This window comes from Haliotis asinina, chromosome 8, assembly GCF_037392515.1.
Source record: "Haliotis asinina isolate JCU_RB_2024 chromosome 8, JCU_Hal_asi_v2, whole genome shotgun sequence".
NCBI lineage: Eukaryota > Metazoa > Mollusca > Gastropoda > Lepetellida > Haliotidae > Haliotis > Haliotis asinina.
This window is the reverse complement of record NC_090287.1, coordinates 18,456,138-18,480,797: the sequence shown is the minus strand read 5'-3', so window position 1 is coordinate 18,480,797 and position 24,660 is coordinate 18,456,138. Positions and strand designations below refer to the sequence as shown.

At 39.8% G+C, this 24,660-nt stretch overlaps 1 protein-coding gene across 2 annotated transcripts; it reads right to left on the bottom strand.

Annotated features, from left to right (window-relative positions):
- Positions 1-2,684: 2,684 nt before the first annotated feature.
- On the bottom strand, positions 2,685-19,594 carry LOC137294112 (PHD finger protein 10-like). 2 transcript variants are annotated; one of them, XR_010957507.1, is made up of 14 exons: positions 19,505-19,587; positions 16,926-18,229; positions 16,259-16,380; positions 16,076-16,159; positions 12,649-12,716; positions 9,144-9,212; positions 8,793-8,921; positions 8,395-8,504; positions 7,891-8,033; positions 5,804-5,905; positions 5,338-5,491; positions 4,530-4,642; positions 3,551-3,675; positions 2,685-2,827 (listed from the first exon to the last, which is right to left on the bottom strand). XR_010957507.1 is itself a non-coding variant. In XM_067825066.1 (14 exons), exons 1-14 carry the CDS (start codon positions 19,559-19,561, stop codon positions 2,803-2,805), a joined length of 2,592 nt encoding a protein of 863 aa, XP_067681167.1. In that variant the 5' UTR covers positions 19,562-19,594; the 3' UTR covers positions 2,685-2,802. The 2 variants fall into 2 exon arrangements, 1 of the variants encoding a protein (XP_067681167.1); XM_067825066.1 differs by having other exon boundaries at positions 7,904-8,033; positions 19,505-19,594.
- Between the last annotated feature and the right edge of the window lie 5,066 nt (positions 19,595-24,660).

Sequence of the window (24,660 nt, the reverse complement as noted above, 5' to 3'; positions counted from 1 at the left end):
TGACGAAATGAATACATACGCCAAAAGTTCTTTATAATAATGAATGAACCTAACAGTCCCAAGACAACAATCAACACATGTGCTGTAACTGAAGGCTGAAGACATGTCTTATAATGATATATATGACATGCATAGAGATGAATTGTTTCATAACATGACACGTCTACACCTTATTCCTGAAGAGGTAGTCTGGTAGCCCAGTGGTTAAACGTTCGCTGAAGACCCGTGTTCGATTCCCAAGTGGGCACATTGTATCATGAAACCCATTCCTGGTGTTCCCACTGTGATATTGCTGGATTATTATTAAAAACGGCTTAAAACCCAACTCACTCTCACTTATTTCAAGAGTTGCTAAAATCTGAGAATTATTTCCTGACACCATCCTTCATTGGATAAATCAAACACTATAGTTACATGAATATTATCCCATAGTTAACACTTGCCTCCGCTGAGTCTATATTTTGAAGGGGAGTTCAGGTATGAATTTATAAAACATGAAATGATATTAAAAGTTGTTCACTGGTCATGAGCGGGGCATGGGTTGATGTATCCTTGGGCTCAGCAACATAAACAGACATCAAGGGTAAATCAACCCATGGACCCTGAGGGACCACTGGACAACGTATTTATCTTACCGAACACCTCAATGTTAATTCTGAACTGTTTGAAGCATGGGTATCGGATCGTACACTTCGGCCAGTGTGTGTCAATCAAACAATTTGAATCTTGCATCTTGCTCATTTTCCTGCAGATATTGTCTTAGTTAAATCACTGCGGTGTAAGTCCCCTTCTTAAAATTCACAGGGACTACATATGATCGTTTCATCAAATTTATTTATTGGTATGCATGGAAAATCCTTTCGTAGCCATCGCTAGATTTTACAGAAAGCACAACTAAAACAAATTTAGAGTTATCTCCCTTCCATCAATTTGCATTTGCAAAACATTGGTAATTTTCATGCACTGTGCTTGTTTCAATGTTACTTGTGATAAAGAAGTACTACCACAAAGTACCGAATGAGTTGCCAGCGGATACATTGCAATGTACCTCACCTGTAAGCGGGGTATATTGCAAAAATACAGAAGAGTGAGCAAATTTCTTGTGTTCCCTGCCATCATGTTGCTGGAATATTGCTGCAAGCGGCATAAAACCACACTCACTCACTCACATTTTTCTCAATGAAATAAACAACAATCATCATTTTAGGATAATAACTCAAAATGGCATCTCTAAACCTCGGCAGCTAATCACTGCAAGACCAGTTAGGGTAAAATAATGCAGCAGCCATTGTATTTTTCTTGTTGAGCATAGCAAAGAGCTCTCATAGTAAAGTGTGTGTGGTTGAAGACATCAGTGCATCACTGAAAAAATACTTTGTGAGAGCTTCGGACACAACAAATATGTAAGAACTGACACACATCCACTGAAACAAATCAGGGAGAACTATCAGTGTGTATTTGCACAAGTAAATGTCATATCTGTTCAGGATATCATGGTGAAAATTCACAAAATTCTGTACCTCCAAAGACTTGCATTTTACTGAACCTACAATAAACTCCTTGGTACAATATTGTGGTAGATCTGGGTTCGAACTGGTAATTGCTTGTTGTCAGAGGTGACAAACAACGTTGGGTAGCCAGGCTCATGACCCACATCATTGTATACCAATTACATTGATGCTCAGGCTGTTGGTCACTGGTTTGTCTAGGCCAGTTTCAATTATTTACAGACCACTGCCATACAGCTGGAATATTGCTGAGTGCAGCATTAAACAACAAACAAAACAAACAGTTCTGTTGTTTGCAGTATTTGATTTTCATAAAAAAATGTGATTGGCTATACTGCTCATTATAACGAACCAATCAGAAATGAAAGATACAAATTCACCTCAGTGTGTGGTTGGCAATATATGATGCAAACCACTTGAATGGTTAGTGAAGGTTTACAGAAATGGAAGTAAAATAACATGCATCTTATACATATTGTGCAGCACCTGTATGTTTTCTTGCCAATACTGATGGTGAATCCTGATGTTTAGTTGTATAACAATATTTACTGCAAATGACTTTGCTAAGTTTTAACAGTGTCCACAAGGAAGTGGCAAGTTCAAAGTGTCTGTTTATCCAGAATTCTATTTATCCATTCTATGAGTGAAGGGGCCCCAGGTTGTCCGCAATTAAGTGAAGTACATTACAGACTTGCTACACCGACCACGTGAGAGTTATGAGTAAGGCGTGGAATCAATTTCATTGTCATGCACTACACATGCACTAGCCTACATCTGCTTTATCTTTAACAAACCAAATGAGTTTGCTCAGTGCCAAGCACCACCTACTTTGTGTAAGCAATTTCTCTGTGCCCGTCCAACATATGTTGTTTTCCAGTAGAATGAAACAATTTTGCATTTCCAGAGTTAATTCAATGCTGCTGTAAACATTGAGTCTATCATATCACAACCTGTCCGTGTAATGGAGCAGGAAAACCTAAAGTTGTTCAAACATGCACTTCCAATATGGTCATGACAAATTGAGATATATATTTTGGCTAATCTTGGATTTGAACCAGGGAATGAAACCATTTCAAATTATTCAGCAGTTTTATAATTGTATAATGTCTCAAACTGTGTTTGAAACATATTTCCTTCTTTGACTGTTTTATTGAAGATGAAACACCAGTGTCAGTATTGTTCAATTTAGGAATTTATTTCATTGTTTATAAATACTGTAGCTGCCAAGCACTGTGATGAAAAGAATATTGATGTTGATGTTTTGAGATGAGTAAAAGCTGAGCAACAGAAGTGGTCATTTCACAGTGGTCGTCCTCTTTCTGAAAGCAAGAACAAAAGAATAGTAAGCTACAGTGTCATTGATTTGAATTGGATACCAGAGCTTGTCTTTTAGAGATAGAAAAGTTTGTTATAACACCACACTCTGCAATACGTCTTCTAAAGCAGTCTGTAAGTAATACAGGCAGGACCACCCAATTACATGCTGGATGTCATGAGCATTTATCCATTCAATATGAGACACAATCACTGAGCCTTATCATCCAATCATTTCTCATATCATGCCTAAGTTTCTAGAACCTATATTTGTCCCCAGGGTTCACATAGGTGTACAACAAGATGCAGTATCTCGCATACTTTACATGCACCTATACCCTGCTTAGTGAAATAGGTAGTCAGATTTCTGGACACAGTTTTACACAAACTAATTGATTTTGAGAGCCACTAAAATAAATAAGGCTAAACAGAATGACTCTGGATCAATATTTCTAGCAAATCGAAGTTGATCCGGAAGTTTCCAGATCTATAGAAAATATGTATAATAAATGGATATGAAATGGTGAGTGAGTGAGTGAGTAATGTTTTATGCCACTTAGGGCAATATCATGGCCTGGTGCATGGGTACTGAGATATGTCATACTGTGCAAATGTCTACAGTGTTCCTAGCAACAGTTGGTTATTGATGTTTCTGGCTGAACAGGGTGTTCCACAGTCCAGATCCCCTGTACTTCCCCGTAACACTGCTAGTTTCCCTAGACGAATACCTTGATCTGGGTGTCTCTGTTCCTTTGCAGCTCCTGCACTCCCATCTGCCAGTGGGTATAGATCTCAGTCCCACACAGAATGTGTGGTAGCCTCTGTCACATCGGTCACAGAACATCATCTTATCCTACAACAATCACACAGCATTTGCACATATCATCAGGAGATTTTACATTTATGCTGGTTTTGTTAAACTAATACCTTACAACTTTCACAGTTTACTGAATATCTGCACCTGACAAACAGAGTAAACTTACAGCCGTCAAGCAGTGTATGAAATAAGGCCCATCTGACTGCCCGAGACAGGCTAGATTTGTGATTGACTGTCTAAACTTTCGGGTAGCCAGCCTCGTGGTCTGGAAAATTCACCAGATCTGGTCTGAATCTTTAAAGGGCATTTAGAAGTGGAAAGCATAAGAAAAGCCAGATTTATGGATGTCAACTTCTTTATTGTGAACAACATGACGTTTTGGTGCATATGCTTTCTCCTTCATCTGGTCTGGTTAAATCCTTTCGGGGTTGGTAACATTTTTTAAGTTACAGAACTGATGTTTGAATGTGTTTTTGACTTATTTCATACACTCCTTCGAGTCATTTTGATGTTTTAATACATCAAACTGATGCATCAGGAATGTTAATTCCATGATCACTACACTTCACATATCTTTGCGAAAAAACATAATTATTTACGATACTGAATAAGTATGATTACACAATGCCATTTAGAAAGTGGTCAAATGCAACATATGTCATATTTGGGATTTCACTTTCTCAGTAAAGTACAAATTCGAGTACTTTTTCGGTTGAGTCCTATCCGGTATTCGAACCGGCACCCTCAGAGTCAGACACCTAATCGCCAGCACACAAAGTCAGCTGCCTAACCCGCTCATCCACCGCGACTTCCACTTCTTACTGAGAAAGTGAAATCCTAAATATGACATATGTTGTATAAAGGCAGAGAATGAAAGCTGACGTACTGACCTCATCATAAGGGTCCATACACTCCACACAGGTCTTGCACTCCATGCACTGCCAGGGATAGGTGCGTATCACTGACACCATTGCATTGGTCAAGTCGAGGCAGCTTGGGTGACCTGTGACATAAATACAAGGAAGTACAATAGGGGCAGACCAATTCATGATCTGGATGTAGACACAGTGATATAATAGATATTGGGTGACCGTGATATAAACACAAGGAAGAACACGGGCAAAGCAGATCATGATCGGCATAAACACATGGTCAAGGAAGTACAAGGAGGGCCGACCAGATCATGATATGTATGTTAGAGCTTGGGTGATCTGCACAAAGATAAGTGACATGTTAGAGCTTGGGTGACCATGATAAAAATACAAGGGAGGACAAGGGCAGAGCAGAGCATGATCTGCATAAAGACCTAAAGGATACAATTGAGACTGGGTGACCAGGACATCAACATAAGGAAGTACAAAAGGGGCTATCATCCAGATAAGCATTCAAAAATGTTGCCTAAAACATTAATTAATACAGGGGCATGACATATAATGTGGGAAAGTGAGTGACTTAATTTTTCTGCAAGAGGTACTAATCACCTATGTCAAAACAGCTCTTATTTATGTAAATGAACTCAAGTCAGACAAACAGGTGCTTGACAAAAGTGTATGATTCCCCACTGTGGAGGCACAGAAAGGTCAGACTAGTGGCAAGTATAGGGTAAATGCATGTAAATATCATAACATATCACCAGGTGAATTTCTTTCAAAATGGCAAGACCCTTGCACAAGGCGAAAGAGTTAAACTGCCACTGACCAACAGTTCCGCATTCAGAACACTTGATCATCTCTTGGTCGTCAGCTGCCAACTTCTCCTGTTTCACCTTCTTTCTCCTAGGGACCTTCTTCTCTGGTGGCGGGGGATCGGTGCTGTTGCAGATACGACACTTTTCCTCAGGCAGTGGCTCAGCCTAGGTGAAGATGGTCATAGTAAGCAAGAGCATCAAGGAGTAAATATTCAATTATGGCCACTGACCATATGTACTACAGATGGTAGAGGTGTGGAAAAGTTGATATTACCAACTGAACTAATCAAGATAACAGTTCAGAACAGATGAATGAAATATTGCCTTATGACACATCAGTCAGTTCACAGCTAACTGAGGACAGTTCACAACAGCTTATCTCCAGAAATAGCACTGTAGCTCACCTACATATGTAGTCAAAGGTTAATAACAGTGCTGAAAGTATTGGTATTCAGTCAAACTGAAGTCTATACATACCAGGGGTTCCTCTTTGGTCTCTTCAGCTTCTGACTCACTCCCGTCTGAATCGCTGCTGGCATCTCCGTCGCTGTCCGCTTCGGAGGCCGACCCTACTTTGTCCTACAATGAAAGGCAGATGTAACGAGAAAGGTTCTATTTCAAGAAAATTCCAAAAGCAATTAGTCAAAGCATAAACTGTAAGAAATTTAGAATAACAATGCAAAAGACATCTAATTTATATGCATACTGACATCAGGGGCTTTATTTGCAGAAAGTAATAATGGCAAATGAAAACATACATTAAATTTGTTAACATTACTGTGTGCCTTGTTAAACAGCCAAACTCCTTTAAACACATATGCATTAATTTTCTGAAACAGGTTTCTGATAACCATGACGACAATAATGGTGGGGATGTAATATGCATTGTCAGTAAAGAGTTAGTTGTTTTCATCAATATCAACAGTATACAGTATAAGCAGCTTGTCAGCTTAATGTGGGAGAGAGCCCAAAGTTTATCACTTTGGTGAAACACACATGCATGAGTATGGTTCTTGCAAACCAAGAAACCTAATCAAGGTAAACCAGGATTCTGGTGTGACCAAGGGATGCAACTCTGCACCATGAACAAGGGACGCAACACTGTACAATGTACAAGGGGTGCAATTCTGCACAATGTACAAGGGGTGCAATTCTGCTCAATGTACAAGGGGTGCACCTATGCACAATGTACAAGGGATGCAACTCTGCACAATATACAAGGGATGCAACTCTGCACAATGTACAAGGGATACAGCTATGTACAATGTATAAGGGATGCATCTATGCACAGTGAACAAAGGATTCAACGCTGTACAATGTACAAGGAATACAACTCTGTACAATGTACAAGGGATGCAACTCTGTACAATGTACAAGGGATGCCACTCTGCACAATGTACAAGGGATGCAACTCTGTACAATGTACAAGGGATGCCGCTCTGTACGATGTGCAAGGGATGTTACTCTGCACAATGAACAAGATTTGCAACTCTGTACATTGTACATGGGATGCCACTCGGCACAACATACAAAGGATACAACTCTGAACAATGTACAAGGGATACAGTTCTGCACAATGAACAAGGGATGCAACCTCTGCACAATGTACTGCTGCACCTTATATGACAGGGCTGGGACCTGCTCCCAAGCACAGGTTTGTGTCATTGTGAGGATTAAGATTTTTTTTTAAATATGCAAATTTTGAGGATGGACGATAGCAAGGACGCAAGGCTGCATAAAGGGGGTGTGGTCAAACCAAGCCCTCTCATTGGTCGACGTTTGATATCGTCCGCCATTTGTGCCAAGATCATTTAGTTGAGGGTCAAGATTGGCTTTCAGTCAACTTGTAGAAATAACAACAAAGAACTGGTAGGTGTCATGAGTGGTGATCGATAGGCCAATCACCAATTATGTTGAGATGAAGTTTTAAACAATTGCATGCGATTGTGGCGTAGCAATTGGCAAAGTAGACACCGAAGTGTCCGGCCTTGTCTAGATATATGGTACTGTGAAGCGTTTCAAGTTGGGGGTTATCTCAAAACTTTCATATTTGAAACAGAAAATCTTTAATCCTCACAATGACACGAGTGCCTGTGCTCCCAAGTGTATGTTTCTAGACCTGTTTGAAATGTTGTCTTGCAGAAAGGTCAAGGTCTTGGACCACGGAAAAGCTTTTCTTGTTTTTCTAGTTACTGGTCAAACGATCAATGAATTATTTTGAAACAAATCTTGATTTCTTTTGGTAATATGCTGTGGCATACCTTACTTGTACAGAAGCCACACAATATGGTCCATAGGCCATGCCTGTCTGGTGCTACTGGACCTTGGGACTCGTGGCAGACATAAGAAAAGATGACCTAGGAACCTATGGCAGAAATAAGACAAAATGTGTTGACCCTGATACTAGACCTCGAGACTGATGAGTAGATATAGCATTAATGAGGCACATATGTGTAAGGGTGACAATGTGATGAGGTGACCATTGGGAAGAAGGGCAGATGCATTGAGGACTCCACACACTCACACATCAGGAGGTGATGACAAACCCATAAATGTCTGCTGACCTCAGTGTATTACCTCAGTACTGTCCTCCACCTCAGACGAGTCCTGGTCACTTGTCGGCTTCACCAGGGTATTGGTCACTTTCTTGGGCGGGTCAAACTTAGCTGTATTTATTGGTAAGTAGCGGAGCTCATCTGCAGTGTATCTGAAAAAAATAAGACATTTTCCATGCTATGTTACTGAAAACAGCAGTGATACACTTAATATGGGCCGTGCATGACATAGCATCACAGTTAACACATGTATTATACTACTGCATGATTTTGTCCTGAATTTTTCATTATTCCAGCATTATTGCTGCAGGCGACATCAAATTGGTACCAATATGTGAATCAAAATTGAAATTCTTTGTAAGTGTTATGACATTTCCAGCAATGATGAAATAATGTTTCATAATCTTAAACATTATACTTCAACTGTCAACTGAGACTTAGTTAATTGTATTTTTTCAGCCCACAAAACGCTTGAGATGAATCACGCCAGTATGTTATCTGAGCTGTCCTCACTTGCAGTAGTAGTCCTGGAACTGTCCTGGGATGAGAGACACAGGGTAGGCTTCAGGCTTGGTGGCCTCTGGAGGAAGCTTCTTGTACCTTCCAGCAGGGTAATGCACCATCTACACACAACCACACAGGGCAATGAATTATAACAACTACACTGAATTTCCACAAATCTCATTTTAATGAGACAGGACTCCCACTTAGACTGACCATGCTTATCAGGAATGACAGCAAAGAAAATGAAAGAATTCTGCAGGAGAAGGAGGTAACTACAATCACAAGACATGGCAGTTTTTCAGTGCTTGTCATATTGGCTGCGATCAGGACTGTTTCCACTGTATAACAAAGAATATTGATGTGAGAGTTGCTACATAATTATTTCAAACACTAATTTGTCCACTTACAAAAGTCTGCAGATCAAAGTATGCTCTCCTCTCCTCCCTTCTCTCTCTTTGGAACTGAGCATTAAAGTCAGCTGCGGCTTTCACTGCCTTCTTGATGTACGCTCCCATCTTGCCCTTGTCCAGTTTTGGCTGATCACAAACAATATCTTGTTGTAAACAAACATTGGTTACAGTTTTATTCAGTGACTGTCCCTATACACTGACTCTACAATATCATTCCTGTATCAACCAAGTTAGCCATTGTTACCACAGAAATGACAGGCCAACTCAATTTGAAAACAAAACATATGGTTGCTCCTGTAGGTGGAACGGTGACACTAAAAGATGAGAGCAAAGATGTTTGACACATACCACTTCATACTCCTTGTGCTTGTTGTTGATGGTCTGTCTTTCCTTCTCATGCAGAACATGAGCATACTCCTGAAGAAAAATACAGGAAATTAATTTCTAGAATAAAATTAATTTCACGAGTTTTAAAAGCCTCTGTTATTTAGGGACCATTCACCAATCATAATTTGTGGCTAAGGGGATGATCATTATTTTCATCAATGACATCCCCTCCCCCTCTCAAAGACCCCCTTCCCATAATGTTTTAATATCATGTACAAAATTGCGGACCCCTGCAATATTTGTGTACAAAATTACTGACAACCCCACCCCCACCCTCGAACAAAATATGTGACCCCTCGTAAAATCATTATCACCCCTATAAATGGTCCCTTATCGGGTTTGTCTGAATAAAATTAATATTTTATACCTATCGTGACTCATACTTATTTGCTTCTCCTTGAAGTTCCCTTCTTTTGAAGCAGGTGTACAATCACGCTCACCCTCAGGAAGCCTCCCCATTTCTGCCACATTGGTCACTGTTTGCCACTCTCTCTTAATTCCATAAGCCCAACACGAGAATTACAGAGAATCCAACATGCCTGAGTGGGAAGGTAAGGAGGGCTACACATCATGAGTCAGGTTAATATCAAATTTATTCATATAATTACATATTTTTCCTTATCCTGACACAAGCATATTTGCTTACAGAATCCGATGGATTCAGCAGTGGGTCAGACCATGATGGATTCTGATGGTTGCCATATCAGTACAACTCACTCACCCTACTCTAACCCTGCCCGGTATCATGTATAATGCCAGGATGTGGAATTGTCATAGCAGTTGTCCAGGCAGTAGATTTTTGGTGATAAAATCCCACTGCAGTCCTTGGTGTGCAATCTCACAATGATCTGTGTCGAATCGTGTATGACTGAAGTCCAGAGCTCTGTGTTATCAGTTCAAAAGATGTCCAATCTAGAGGCTCGTGTCACTGGTGAGATGGTGAAGCACAACATTCAAGTTCCAAGCTGCTGCCTTAAATCTGCATTGTTGGTCTTCCTGCTTAAGGAGTGTAGTAGGGCAAGTAAAACTGGCCCTTTCCTCAGCTTGACCTCAGATTTCCTGGTGATCACAGAGCTGAGTGCCACTAAGTAGGTCAATAATGTAGAACCTTCCGTAGTCCACTATTTGAGGATGTGTGGTTTTCGTTGCAGTGAAGCCCATGTGCTTCTTAAATCACAGCCATTTATTATCGTATAAGGAGCGAGTAGATTTATGTGGTGACTGCCTTTTGCCGATCTAGCAGAATATGCTTGATGTATTGAGCAGGCTTTGATACAATCCATATGTGTACGATGTCCAAGCAGGTTGTTCCATTCTGGGAGTCTCAGTGATGGGTGTTCTAGCTCCTTGATGAGTACTGGACACCATTCTCACCCTGGCCAGCAGGCGTGACGAAAGTCAGTTGCCGCATCATCTTCTGTTTTATCTTACTGATGACCTTCGGTAGTACCACTGGAGGCAGGAATGCATAAATGATTCATTCCATCTTATAAGATGCTGAGTGAGACTGTTGCCCATGCAAACGGCTCCGTTATTAGAGATAAGAATGTTGGGATGTGTTGAACCTGGTGGCAAATAGGTCCATTTGCAGTGATCACAATGTCTGACTGATGAGTCGAAACGCCTCCTGAATCCACTGTTGGAGATGCTTGTAATGGACATGATATAATGTCTGCCATGATGTTGCATACACCTGGGATGTGCCATGCCTTTATGTAGAGATTTAAGTTGTTGACAATGTCGAAGAGTTGAAAGGTTAGCTGTAGCAGTCTATGAGATCATGCTGACCCTTGCATATTTATGCAGAATGCTACTGTGGTGGTTGTGTGGACCATCAGCGGTCTGTTCCTCAGTGTGGTTGACTTTCATCTCCCGGTGGTTTACATGCAGAGTGTGTTCATTGCTTGGCCAAATTCCTGCTGGAACCTCGTTGTCCAAGTGGGGATCCCAACCTTGTAGCACAGTTTAGCTCTGTCAAATAAGTCTTTGCAATGTAGTAACGGGCGTAGCTGTAGTCGTTTCGTTTGGACCAAATGCTGCACTGAAGAGAGTAAACCGAGAAGACACTGCCACTGTCCAGAAGATTTTCCTTCCCGGAACGTAAAACTTGTGTCAGATTCAACTCTGACTTCAGCAAATCTTCCAGTAATGTGACACTGAACACTCATTGTCATGTCTGCATGCATCCCTAGAGTGGTCTTCATTCCATGAAATCATCCACGCAGGCCTGTGTGTGGAGACCATGAAGATGACGAATGATGACCACGTCTGAGACAATGAATCGATGAAGAGTGTATCCTCTAAACACCATTGAGATGATACTGCTGATGGTGAACAATACTGCTGACAGTGGAGATCTTTCTGAAGGGAGCATTCACACAGTGCATTGCCTTAACTGCATCAAGATAATATGGCTGAGGATGAAGATCTTAGTGAACAGGAGTGTTCATACACACGTCGATAAAGTAGACACTCTGAAGGTTGCAGTGTCATTGTAGATGCAGTAGATGAAAGTCTAGTAGATGCTGCATGTTGTGCTGATTCTCTGAAGTGCTGTGCCTTGCAATTTGTTGTAGATGTCTTGCTCGTCAGGATGGACAACATAATCTCAGACGGACTACATAGAAGAGCTGGTCCATTGTTTCAGTAATATATCTAGTAGTATCTAGTAGCTGAAGAGGACATAGATGACTTCAACTTTTTGGCTGAGATGACATTGATTCTGATGACAACCTCTTCTGGCACTAGGACCTAGTCTCCATATTATCCCGAAGGCTACCCAAGTGACATGGTTACCAGATACAATAAGAATCGAATTGCCAGAAAGTCTACGTAAAAGTATTTAGTAATCTCACATGATGAAATATATGTTCAACAACATAAAAAATATGTATTTTCATCCACAATTTCATATCATAATGATAATTAATACAGCCCAAAGCCATATATCCCTAAATTTTGTGTACAGGACTGAAATATGAAGGTTATTAAACGCTGTATAGGAACTCAAGTTGACTCCAACGATCTCGTCGGGCGATGGAGGAGAGAGTGACAAACAGGTCTGGTCATGTGACCTGTCGGTGAGTGTGATTGTACTTCCGCTTCAAAAGAAGGGGACTTAGAGGGATTTCAAGTGTTCCACTATTTTCACATAGATGATAGAGAGAGGAGATAAGCAAATAAGCATGATAAGGAAATATTATACAATATACTTTAACAGTTAAAGCAAAAAATACTCCAAAAGTATTGCTGGAATAGATTTAATATTTAACAAACGAGTTGCTAATAAGTTAAATTTAATATATTTGTCATGATGTATATAAACAAGATCAAATTATCACAAGTCCACACAACTGGCTGGTCAAATTTTTCACCAGTCCTGCCAAAATCATTATCTGAACACACACACTTATAACATTTCCAATATATACCGATACTTGGAATGGAGGAGCTGGAAGTTACTTACTCTATATTTCTCTGCATAATCTTTGTGCATTAAATCATACACTTCTTCACTCCTCAAGGCTGTCAAACCTGCAAAGATTAAAAACATAGTTCAGTGTTTCTATTCTAAACACATTTCATAAATCAAAGCATTACAGTAGATGTCACTTTTGGACTTTTTTTTGTCAGAGTGATGCCTTACTTACTACAAAGTTTTGGAAACAATGAAGGGTCTATTATTCTATGACTATTGTATTGTGAACCAACTGCTAGAAATGTTTAGAACCAAATTCATTCGACATCAGTGGTACAGTTTGACTGGCATGGTGAGAATGAGAAACAATGTTTGCTGTCAATCACTCCAACCCCTATCCACCATTACATGATGACAAGCCAAGACAGAAGCACTGTTATATTTCCCCCACTCCACTCTAACCTCTAATCAGCACAGCGAGAGGGCCACCTTAATCCACTCAATTCCTCTTTGTCCAGCAGGGGAGGTAACTCTAGTCTCCAAACCTACCCCTACCCCTATCTGGCGCAGTGTGGCAGGATGCCCTCAGGCACACTGTCCCGTCAGTCACAGCGTGGTCATAGCAAGAGATTGATTAGCATCACACAAACACAGTGGAAGGAGACAGTGAAACAAACCTTGCGACAAAACCTTTGGTTTAACCCCAATATCGTTATACACGTTGTGATTAAAACAAACAAACACAAAGGCCACATTTCATGGGGTTAAGAGAGCAGGACTGAAAAGATAGATACATCCTACAGTGCTTAAAGGCAATTAATCACGGATGCTCAAAGGTTAAGTTAATTACATTAGCAACTACCTGTGGTTTCCTATGATGCCGAATGCGTTGATTAAAACAAGTTAATTCAAAGGCTGAAATTTGACTCGATCTTGAGGGTACATCACTTCAGTCCATTTACACACTAATTACACACAAAGTGATCATCAGAGGGCTACAAATACCTCGCTATTTGTACTTTAGATCAAACATTTCTCTATCTCGGATAACAGCTTCTTGTCACCCTCTGCAGGTAAGTGTATTTAGCAGTTAGTCTATTATTATTCATCAAGCATTAATCATATTAACCGATAATTAATATCAAATCAATCATGTAATAACACACTAAATAGTACGGTAAACATCATAATAAAAACTCATGAGTTTAGGTTCATAAGAAGAGACAGAGCCCAGTGTATATATATTCATCTAATTTTATATATAATCACTTGGTAATGAAATTAAGAAATCCAACTATCAGAAGTTTAGTTATCTGCAGAATATACAACAGTTAAAATGTGGCTTTTACACTAAATGTCGCCCTTAGATCTGAGAGAAGGGGAAAAACATACAAAGGCTGAACTTAGAGTTTTCATAAATAAAATACAAAAACTTGTGTAGAGTATCAGTACCACTGATTTGTTAGTTCATGTAATTCTCAAAATAAACAAATTATCTGATGTACATCTGCCTTCATTCTTCACAATGATTTTATAACACCCCAACACCACCTTTGACTTGAGATTTTTAAATCATAATTTTAATTATCAACTATCATGATATATTGGAGAATCATTCAACATTTCCAAAAATGAAAAAATACCTAATGTAACATTATCTTGTGTCATGTATTTTTTAAAGTAATTTTGGAAGGATCTTATCATTAAAAACCTTGATCACTTCATTCCTTTTCGTTACGCTGATGTTTTATTTTGGTCATGATCCCATACGTAAAATTGACAAAATACACAATGGGGAGTGTCACTGATTGGGAAGTAGGTGTATTGTCTGGTAATGATATAGAAAACAAGCATCTTGTTACATCATTTCATGAAAACACATAGGGTTCCAGTGCTCTGGTGTAATGTTTATTCTCTGAGGGGTTCTTTTAGAAATGCTCACAAATGACGTTATTTGAATCATGGCAAAGGAAAACACCATTATTCATCAACATGAAGAAATATTTCAAAATGGTCATGTTGATCAATTTCAATGATTAATGCAATATCTAAAATGTATGTGTTGTAATCAGGTTTCAGTTAAAATGCTGCACATGTAAACAATGAACATGATATCTTGATTCTGCTGACATTCTGCGAGCTTATCAATGCTAATAGATATGACTCCCAACTTCCGGTTCTAAACAGATCAATTCACAGATGTCTTAGATATGACACGCTTATATCTCATATTCTGCTGTGTGCATTGATTATTGTATTTAATGCTTCATACACGGTGATAGAAATTAACACTCGCCCCAAGGTGAGTAGAAGTTTGTCTGGGCGAATTAGAACCATGCTAGTGGTCGCACGCTGAGTGACAATGGTATGTGTCATTGCATGTCCATAAAGATGAAAAGACTTCTGTCTGAATCCACTCTTCTGATATCTGATGAAAAGCCTCACCATAATCATTTAATAATTGCCTAACTAGAGCTGGTTAATATGAAATAAGTCTTTTACTGCATCATATTTTAACTGGGCCAGTAGAAAACAGTTTGGGACAGCACTTAAGTTTCTATGTCCACTTGCGCAAAGGACCTGTCTGAAAATAAGGTTAATTTCTATCACTGCATACACAAACTAAACAAAATATTTATTGCACACCTGACAGGAATCTCCATACCAAATCTTGATCTAATATATTCTATTCATATTGCAAACTGCATACAATACAAATGGCCTTTATGATGTAATGTTTACCTGACAACTACCCTGAGGATCTGTCCATGTGAACCTTGCACTGATAATGCTCAGTGAAAAAAAAAGATAGCATTTCTTCAACATACACCTGGATACATGTGCTCAATGACTACTCTCCAGTTGAGATTTGAACGATCAATTTCATAGGGAAAAGTCAAACTTGAAATGTTAAAGCTCAATATCATAACCAAACACCTTGAACATCAAGTAACATTACCACACCTCTTTACCCTGAAGTTTACATTACTAAAATTAGTTACTGTTAGCAGGATGGTGCATATTTTTATCTATTGTAAGTATTAATATTAGTACTACACCGTATTTATCTATTGACCATGTTATGTCAGGAGAATCTGAAGCTATATCCTCAACTTGAGTTAATCTTTCCTTCTGTCAGTTTGTTAATATTATGTTCACATTTGAAAGTACTGAAACCCATGTGCATTTCTTATATTTACAAAACACATATTTACAAGCTAAAACAGATTTCAAAGTTTAATCACTGTTTACAGTTGGTGCCCAAACAGTATTAAACAGCCCAAATTTGCATCTAGCCATTATCTTCAGCAGAGTTTAGTCTTAGTATATGCACTCATATGTGTACAAAGCTGATGTTAATATAGTAAAAGGAATATATGTGACTCAAACTTGGAGCAGTAGTTTGAATCACAGGCTGTATTGGTTCATACAAGCATAGGGGACCTGACATGCTAAGTGTGAAGTGTTAACTCACCCAAGTCAGACTGTGTTTCACTTACTACACCCCTCTCTCGTAGAAAGTCTTTCTCATTTTTGTCACATGTTCGGCGGTACAAATCTGAAAAACCATTGCAATGTACAAATTCACATCTTTCTTGGAAAATAAAATACATTTTTTTAAAAATTATGACAGAATTTGGAGGTCTGAAAAACCCACCTGGATATTTCCTCTTGAATGATTTGATCTGTAGGTATTCACTGATCTGTTCCTGGAGCATGTACCACTCTCCTCCATCCAGCGGCCATTGGTACTCAAACAAGTTCTCCGCTGGGAAATTTCTATCATGACAACACATTCATCACCCACATATCAAAACAATTAACATGGTTAAAGCTCATACTTCAATCCAAACTGATGCAAGGCAACACATGAAGATGAAATCCACCATGGATTGAATGTCATTACATTTTGGACAAAGATGGTTGAGTAATGGCAATAAATAAGTTTTCCCATATGGCTGCTATGCCTGACATGTTGAAAAACAGATTCAACGCTTTTCATTGATATGTGCTTTGTGAGGAGAATGTTTATGATACAGTACATATTATGCATATGAACACAGCCAGCAAAATCAGAAACATATCAATTAATCTGTCAATTTCTACAGTATTTTAAAGTGGGAATAAAGATTTGCATTAATGTGAGCACCCTCGTGCTGATGAAGCAGATATATGAATCTGTGATCTCTCAATCTATGGCCAGTGGGTCCTGGCATTCTTGGAATATGAAAATAAATTCTGTGACTTCTGACATCCTGCATTCACCATGTTAACTATAGATCACATAATAAATCATGTACATATAATGTTAATGATAAACATACCCATCATCATCCAAGTCAGGATCTGGTTCAACCCCACTCATCACACTGCCTGGGCGTGACCTCTTCGCTGGGGTCGGACAGTCCTTACTATCTTTACTGCATGCATTGATGCTGCCTCCAAGTGAAATGTCCACAGAAGTCTCACCTTCAGGCACAGTGCTACTGAGGGCCAACACACAGTCAAGGCTGAGACTATTCTCATCCAGGAACGCTTCGGTAATAGGAAAACTGCTAGGCTTTGAAACTGTCCTCTTTACCTCTACATCTGTGTCAGGTAATAAAGAGTCTCCATCTTCTGCATCTGTTCCTGCTGCTGGAGCTGCCACAGGTTCTGTTTCCATGGTTACACCCTGGTTAGATTCTTCACCATCTACATCCATAGCCTCAGGCTTAGAGTCAAGAACAGTTTCCTTATCAGTAACAGATTTACATTCACTTTCACTTTCAGGAACTAAAGACACCTCACCCTTGGTGCTATCCATTCCTATTGATTCAGTTTTCTCATCTATTTGGGGCTGAAACTCTGCACTACCTTGAGAAACAGTTTCTGCCTCGTCTACTGCTGTTTTGGTTTCCAGTTCTGGTTCAGCCTGAGATCCTTCTCTTGGCCCTTCAACTTGAACTTCTTCAAAATCATTATGATCCTTGACTTGATTTTCACCATGAACATTTGATTTACTTTCAGATTCTTTTTCTTTCTCTTTTTCACGTAGTGTTTGTTCTGTACTCTCTGTTACCTTTTCTGAATATTCTCTACACCCTGTTTGATCATCTGTAGCAAGCTCTGCTTCAAGACAGTCACTATCAGAATTAACACCTTCCGTCACACTGTCTCCTGCTGGAACCTTTTCACTAGTCTCTGTTGTTTCTATACACTCAGGCATTTTATCATCGACAGACGTCTGTTGGACTGATTCAGTACTATGTTCTATGACCTCCTCTAGAGGTTCTTGTCCTTCGACATTGTCAGGTTTAGTCTCTACACTTACATCTACTTCATGTTGTGTCTGTGGTTCTGGTTCTTTCTCTTTGTTTACCAGACCAACCGAACCTATCTCCATTTGTTCATCTTCTGAGCTTTCAGGAGTGATTGGATAGTCCACAATGTTGCCAAGAATTCCTACAGGGTTACTTCCTTTTGTTTCACTTGAATCAGTCACAGATTTTTTTTCAGCTGCAGATTCAATTTCAGATTCTTTTGACGTGGATTGCTTCTGGAGTGTATTGTCATCGCTGGACTGTTCTGTTTGTGGAACATCCAGAGATTGATAATCCTGTACTGCTGCAAGTGTTGTTTCTCCCTCCTTTGAACATTGAATGATACATTGGTAATCATGATAACTACTAAATAAAACAAACATGTTGTGTTATGAAATGACTTGTAAGCCAATTTAATTACTGTTACATTTACAATGTGCTTAAGTTTAACTACATAGATGCAGACAACTATAATAATTGTATTACATGGCACATTTCACTGGATGGAAAATAGTTTATCCTGTATACATTATAACTGAGAAAGGATTCATAGGTTTCCATCCGGGCCACCCATAAATTATCAATCTTCAAAAATCTACTTAAATTAGAACTGAAGAGGTACGAGTACTATGTACTCTATGTACCTCTGGTAAGTTTCTGCATACAGGAAAGTACACTGGCCAAAACTGGAATACTGAAGCATACCCTTGGAAGATTCTATTCCGCAGTGTGTTATTGTCTTGACTGGAACTGTCATACAGTTGTTTTGATGCATTTGATTGCGTTCTACAATGTTCTATGAGAAATGATCATATACCGTAACGGATATTTCGCAGAGCACAATACCATTTGCAATCAGCTGAATGGGAGCACCTACACATGGTTTCAGTTTTGGGTTGAGAACTATGGACTCGTCATCCATGTAACGTACCGGGTATGTTTCTGTGTTTTGAACTTGTTGAGATACATTTCGGCTAGAATATAGTTAACATGGTGCAACACAGCTGAGCAAGTATCTCACTATAGCACCTCCACCCTTTACGATCCTTAGCATTATGGTTTGGTGTTAGGGTTAGACACCTTTTTAGATCCTTTGGGTTAGGGTTTGGGGTTAGTGATAGGGCTTGGAGTTAGGGTCTGGTACCCTTTCTAATCTTGAGGGAACGCTAATTAAACTGAAAATATCTCCCGGTAAAGTGCAGTACTCCCTACGTTTCTGCATACAGGAAAGTACCTGAGGTACAAATCTGATATACATGTGCCAACAACGACCCCTTCAGCTCAAATAGATTTAGAACAGCTTAAAAGAGAAGACGGGGCACGAAAGGAGATAATGAAAACCCTAAATCTTTCCCTAATCCTAAACCAAACCAAATGTAAACCTGCTTGCTTTCATAGGTGGCAGAAGGTACACGTAATCATACACACTCTTACAGAGACCAGAGTTAGACAACAAACGAACAAAGGACCGGTTTCGCCTTCTTTTCAGACAAATATTGCATCGTATTGCTCGTGGAATATAAAACATACATTAGCAATGATTGCAATGAATGTTAGAATTGTAGCTGTACTAATCCAGAAATCTGGTAATTATTCCTTACATTTGAACTGGCGACTGGTCTTTCGGTTTTCGCGTCACTTTCTGAAAACGACGCCATTTTGGATAGGTACAATCTCTACCTCCAATGACTGAAGAGCAGCTGGCTGCTGACCGCTAAAAACTGTTTCTGCGCGCGTTTCACCCATAGATTTGTTTTTAATGTCTGTTTAGTCGATTGTTGTGGTTACACAGATGTGTTTTTATCAAATCAATAATAAATATTTTTCACAGCGTAGTGCCTCTCAGGTGATTCATATGTTACGGAATGGTGCAGAAGATGTACCCACAATTATATACAAAAATATACAAATAGTAACAGAAATCCATATTGTGGATATTTACTCTAGTTGTTGTTAATAAGTTTACATTTCATTAAGCAATTTTGCACTGATCTTTGTGTCAACTGTTTGGCCACTCAATAGAAGAACCATGTAGCTAACAGTGAAGCTAAACATTATTAGTTTTTAGTTGTGATGCTCTCTACTCAATTTGCTCCATGTAATCACAAAGAAGATTACATTTTGTGTGTGTTTATTCATATTTTAACAGTGATCTCAAACAGTCTTTGTTGCATAATGAGCTGCACCATCCGATCTGCTTGAGTTCTTTGAGTTTAGTTGTCACTGTAGTTTAGGCCATTGAGATATGAGCAGGTGGACACCAGTTTTTCTCACAACCTGGTATTCACATCATTGGACAGATATTTATTTCACCTTAAGCTGGTCATTACACGGAAATCGATTCAATCCAATCAGTCTAGTAATTCAATACAATATATATTGCAACAGCGTAGTGTGGACAACAAAACCCGCTTTAATTCATTATTGATTTAAGCGAATCGAGAATATTAAATTATTAACAATACATGAGTTTAGCACAACAAATAAACTGACGGGTAAAAGAAACGACACTAAAATTAGGAATGAAATGTGTTGGATATGAACAGATCTTTTTGATCACATTTGACATGGAAGCAATAAAAATAATGAATTTATATACAATTATGATGAATTTATATAGAGCCTGCATCTCCCCTCCTCCCCCCCCCCCCCCCCCCCCCCCCCCCGCCCTCCAAAGTATTTGCTCAACGGCGCTGAAAAAGAGAGAGTAAGATAACCCTATGAGAGATTAATGGGTTTTTAGAACTTTTTTGAAAGAGTCTTTACAGTTTATTTCTCTGATAGTAATAGGAAGGCTGTTCCAGAGTAATCAATCACAGACGCACACGCACGCACACACACACACACACACACACAAACACATTATTTTCCTCCAAATGTTTTAGCACGTACGTAAGCATAGAGCTAGTGCATATTTGTAGCAGGTATGGTGGCCGACAAAGGCAACGTAGAACTAGGGCAACGTAGCTGCGTCCAAAAGGTGGAACCGTTTGGTGGTGGCGTCATAATGTATGGTGGCATCTGTGCCCAGTTGAAGACCGATGGGAATACGAATGCCCAAAGGGTATACATCAACTAGACAGTGCGCCCTGTTGCCTTACCGTTCCTGTTTCACAACTAGAACTTGTCTTTCAGCAAGACAAGGTCCGCGCATTATCACGGATTTCCTCCTGAGAAACAACGTCAACGTAATGCCTCGGCCTGGAAGGTCACGTGGACATGACGTATCATTGGACCATCTCTGGAACCATTTAGGTTGCCAAATTAGTACCTGATTCCCCGAAATGGTCAACAGTTTGTTCGGGATCTCCAAGAGGAATGGCGAAGAATGCTTCCGCACGTTATCAATCAGGAGTTCGATAATCTCAGCACGACGTAGAGTTGCTCCCCATGTGACACACGAGATACTAATGTCATTTGTTTGGGCATATAACCTATCTCTTGTTTTAAGACTCTGGAGATTATGTTTTCATGTCTGATTAAATTGAATTATGGCATTTACGTCAACTTTACATCAGTTTTGCACAATGCAAGTGCAGTCACCCAGCTGTTTACAACTAATTTAAAGAGTATGATAAAGGGCAATTCTCAGTGTACAGTTTCAAATGTCATTTAATAGAGGATATCAATTTAGGAAGACGCTGATGTTTCCTGTTACAAAGGTAATTGAATATGCCTCGTTTTTCAAACTGATATAAAAATATCTATCCTGACATTTGAATTAGAGACCAAAGAAGGTTTCACTCTCTTGCATATTTCAGTGATCCTTTTCACGAATGTATTTATTCCAGAAACAAGAACACGATGTTTGAACCCTCCTCGTTGAACTGTCCCGGTCAAATGTATAATATCGACACTCCTGGTAAGTTGTTTGGGAGATTTGTTTTTCTTTATCATGTGTGATAGAAGAGATCAAAATGACTATTTTGGCATTAAAAACAAATCGAGCTAAAATATGCCCTACGCTAAGTTCATGAATTGTGAGACCCGTGAAGATCCGTATAAGAACTTATCTTCAAAAACCCATGCTTGTCGTACGAGGCGACTTAACTTGGCAGATTGGTCAGGATCACCAACTTGGTTGACACATGTCATCGTACCCCCGTTGGGTAGACCGATGCTCATTCTGTTGATCACTGGATTGTCTGATCCAGACTCGATTATTTACAGACCGCCGACATATACAGATTCGTGCCAGTTATATTGGGCCACTTGACGTCATTCCCAATGACTTACATGCTAGTTTAGTGTAGCATAAATAATTTTCATGAAGTGAGTTTGGGACGGATCTTTGTCAAATTTGACAGGCAAATTTTAAATCATCTCTGCTCTATACGCACACAATTTCAGTTCGATTTTCCGACCACTATTTAACTAATGACATCAAATTTATCAGCTTACGTACGGTTCCACAATACACAATCCCACAGGCCGCCATGTTATAGGTATTCACTTCACTGTACATATGTTGATAAAGTTGTTGCCATTCGATAAATAGCAACGAAAAATTAAATAGAAATTATTTGATTGTAGCTAAGGTGAATCCTCACAAATGTACACAATTTAATTCATGAAAATTAATTATGCTACACTGCAATGACATGTAAGTCAATGGAAATTACGTTAAGTGGCCTAATGTAACTTCGGGCCTGTACTGGAATACTGCGGAGTGCGGCGTTGAACAACAATCAAACATGGTTGATGGGACCCTTCCCGCAACATTCCTTCAGAAAGTGGTATGCAAACAGCGATCGAGAGGCCAAAAGACTTAGCCTTGAACACTGTACCGATACTGTTGTACTGAATGTTGTTTGTCGCCGCACCATCCTGGTTGTCATGACGGAGAGAGAGAGAGAGAGAGAGAGAGAGAGAGAGAGAGAGAGAGGCCTGTTTGTGACAATGTTGCTGAAGCAGTGAAACCCGTGTGTGACAATGTTGCTGTACCACTGGGCCATGCATGACAATCACGTGTACCCAGGTACGGTCAACCCGATCTTGCAGGTCTAAAAATTCTACGAGTGAGAATTCCATCTCACATTGACAGTACACATGATAACGAGTCAATTCGAACTCACAGCAAACCATTGATGTGTTTTACTTGTGAAACAAACCCCAAGAGACACGTTACCGGCTGCACAGTCATTAAACTGTACACCTTTGTGTTCGAAACTTCAATATGGATTTAATCGTAACTCGCGAACCGTATACAATGCCTTTCTGAACATGCGTGGTTGGAAAGCTGAAAAATGAAATTGTGATTTTGCAGCGCTCAGATGATCGTAACCCCGATACCGTAACATAGACTTACGACTATCGTAATGCTACGGTCGCTCTACTTTGAGGACCAAAATCTGAGGTTCAGATTACAGTACTAGACAACAGTACCTTTCACACATGAATCCAGGTTTGAACGTGACAGCAGTGATGGCATCTTCGATTTATCATCCCAAACTCTGTTCCACGGGAGATATCGCCTGTGTGAGATCAGACATCTCCTAGGCGATATCGCTTTGACAGTAGATTTTGTACAATGACCTGGCAATGCCATGAAGTCATGAACTTGATGACGTCACTATGCTATGACATTGTTGCACTGCAAATCTAATGCCAGTGCTGTGTTCAGAGATGTACATTTTTTATGGAAATCTATAATGAAGAATGATTTTGGATGATAAATCTTCGTGTCTACTGATATGAATTATATCAACACTCGTTGATAAAGGTAAAAATCAAGCCTCGCATATTTGTTACCTTATCAGCTCGTGTTGATATATTTAGGAGATAAACATACTGTGTTGGAAAATCAGAGGTAGATAATGAAATAACGAGGTATATATCGTGAAGAAATTCATACCCTCCTGTTCCCATGGACTTATGGAGGTCACACCACAGGTGAACGCACGTTCTAAGGTTATGTATGGCCACAGAACTTAGTGGACAACTGAACACCCCCTTTGGCCTAGTCTTGCGTATGTGTGTGTGTGTATGAGAGAGAGAGAGAGAGAGAGAGAGAGAGAGAGTGGGGGGGGGGGGGGGGGGGGAGAGAATCTCTCTGTGTCGTTAACGAGGTTCCCGTTTGTCAGTGTTATAATGGTGGCCATTCCCAGTACTGACTTGTGACTGAAAGTTGCCACTTTCAGCCTGAGACGACGTTCACAGAGGGCGTGTGTTTAACCAATCATGAATTACTCATGATCAGCACCGGTGTCACAATTGTGGGCTTTATGCCAAGAGGGATAATCCGGAAACGGAAAAAGTGCAGTAATTCAACTGAGGATAAAGATGGCTGCTCTTTCACAAAAGTGTTTGACTCTTATATTATTTCCAATGACAGCCAATAATGGTGTTGCGTGTTGCATCTTAATATTTTCTTTTTGGTCTTTTTATTTTATAGGATATGTTCATCAACGCCCTGAAGCCAGCATCAGCATCTCTGCTGTCGTCTCCGCGTCCTGTGTCATCGTCAACGACCAAGAACAAGACACCAGCGTCTCCCAGCAGATGCAGTTCTCCGATGGTACATTCGTCGACCCTGTTTTCGAGGAGACGGATAACACGAGTTGTCCATTCGCGAATTCGAGATACCCACCTCCTGGCAACTCTGGACAAGGTTCGGGCCCGGATACTACCAGCTACAACGCCATTACAACCCCTTGCAGCCTTACGGAAGAGTTGCAGTTCCCTAACTTCAACCTACCAATCACTGGCACCAACGAATGCTCCAATACAGTGAACGCACATGAAAATCAACGGCTAT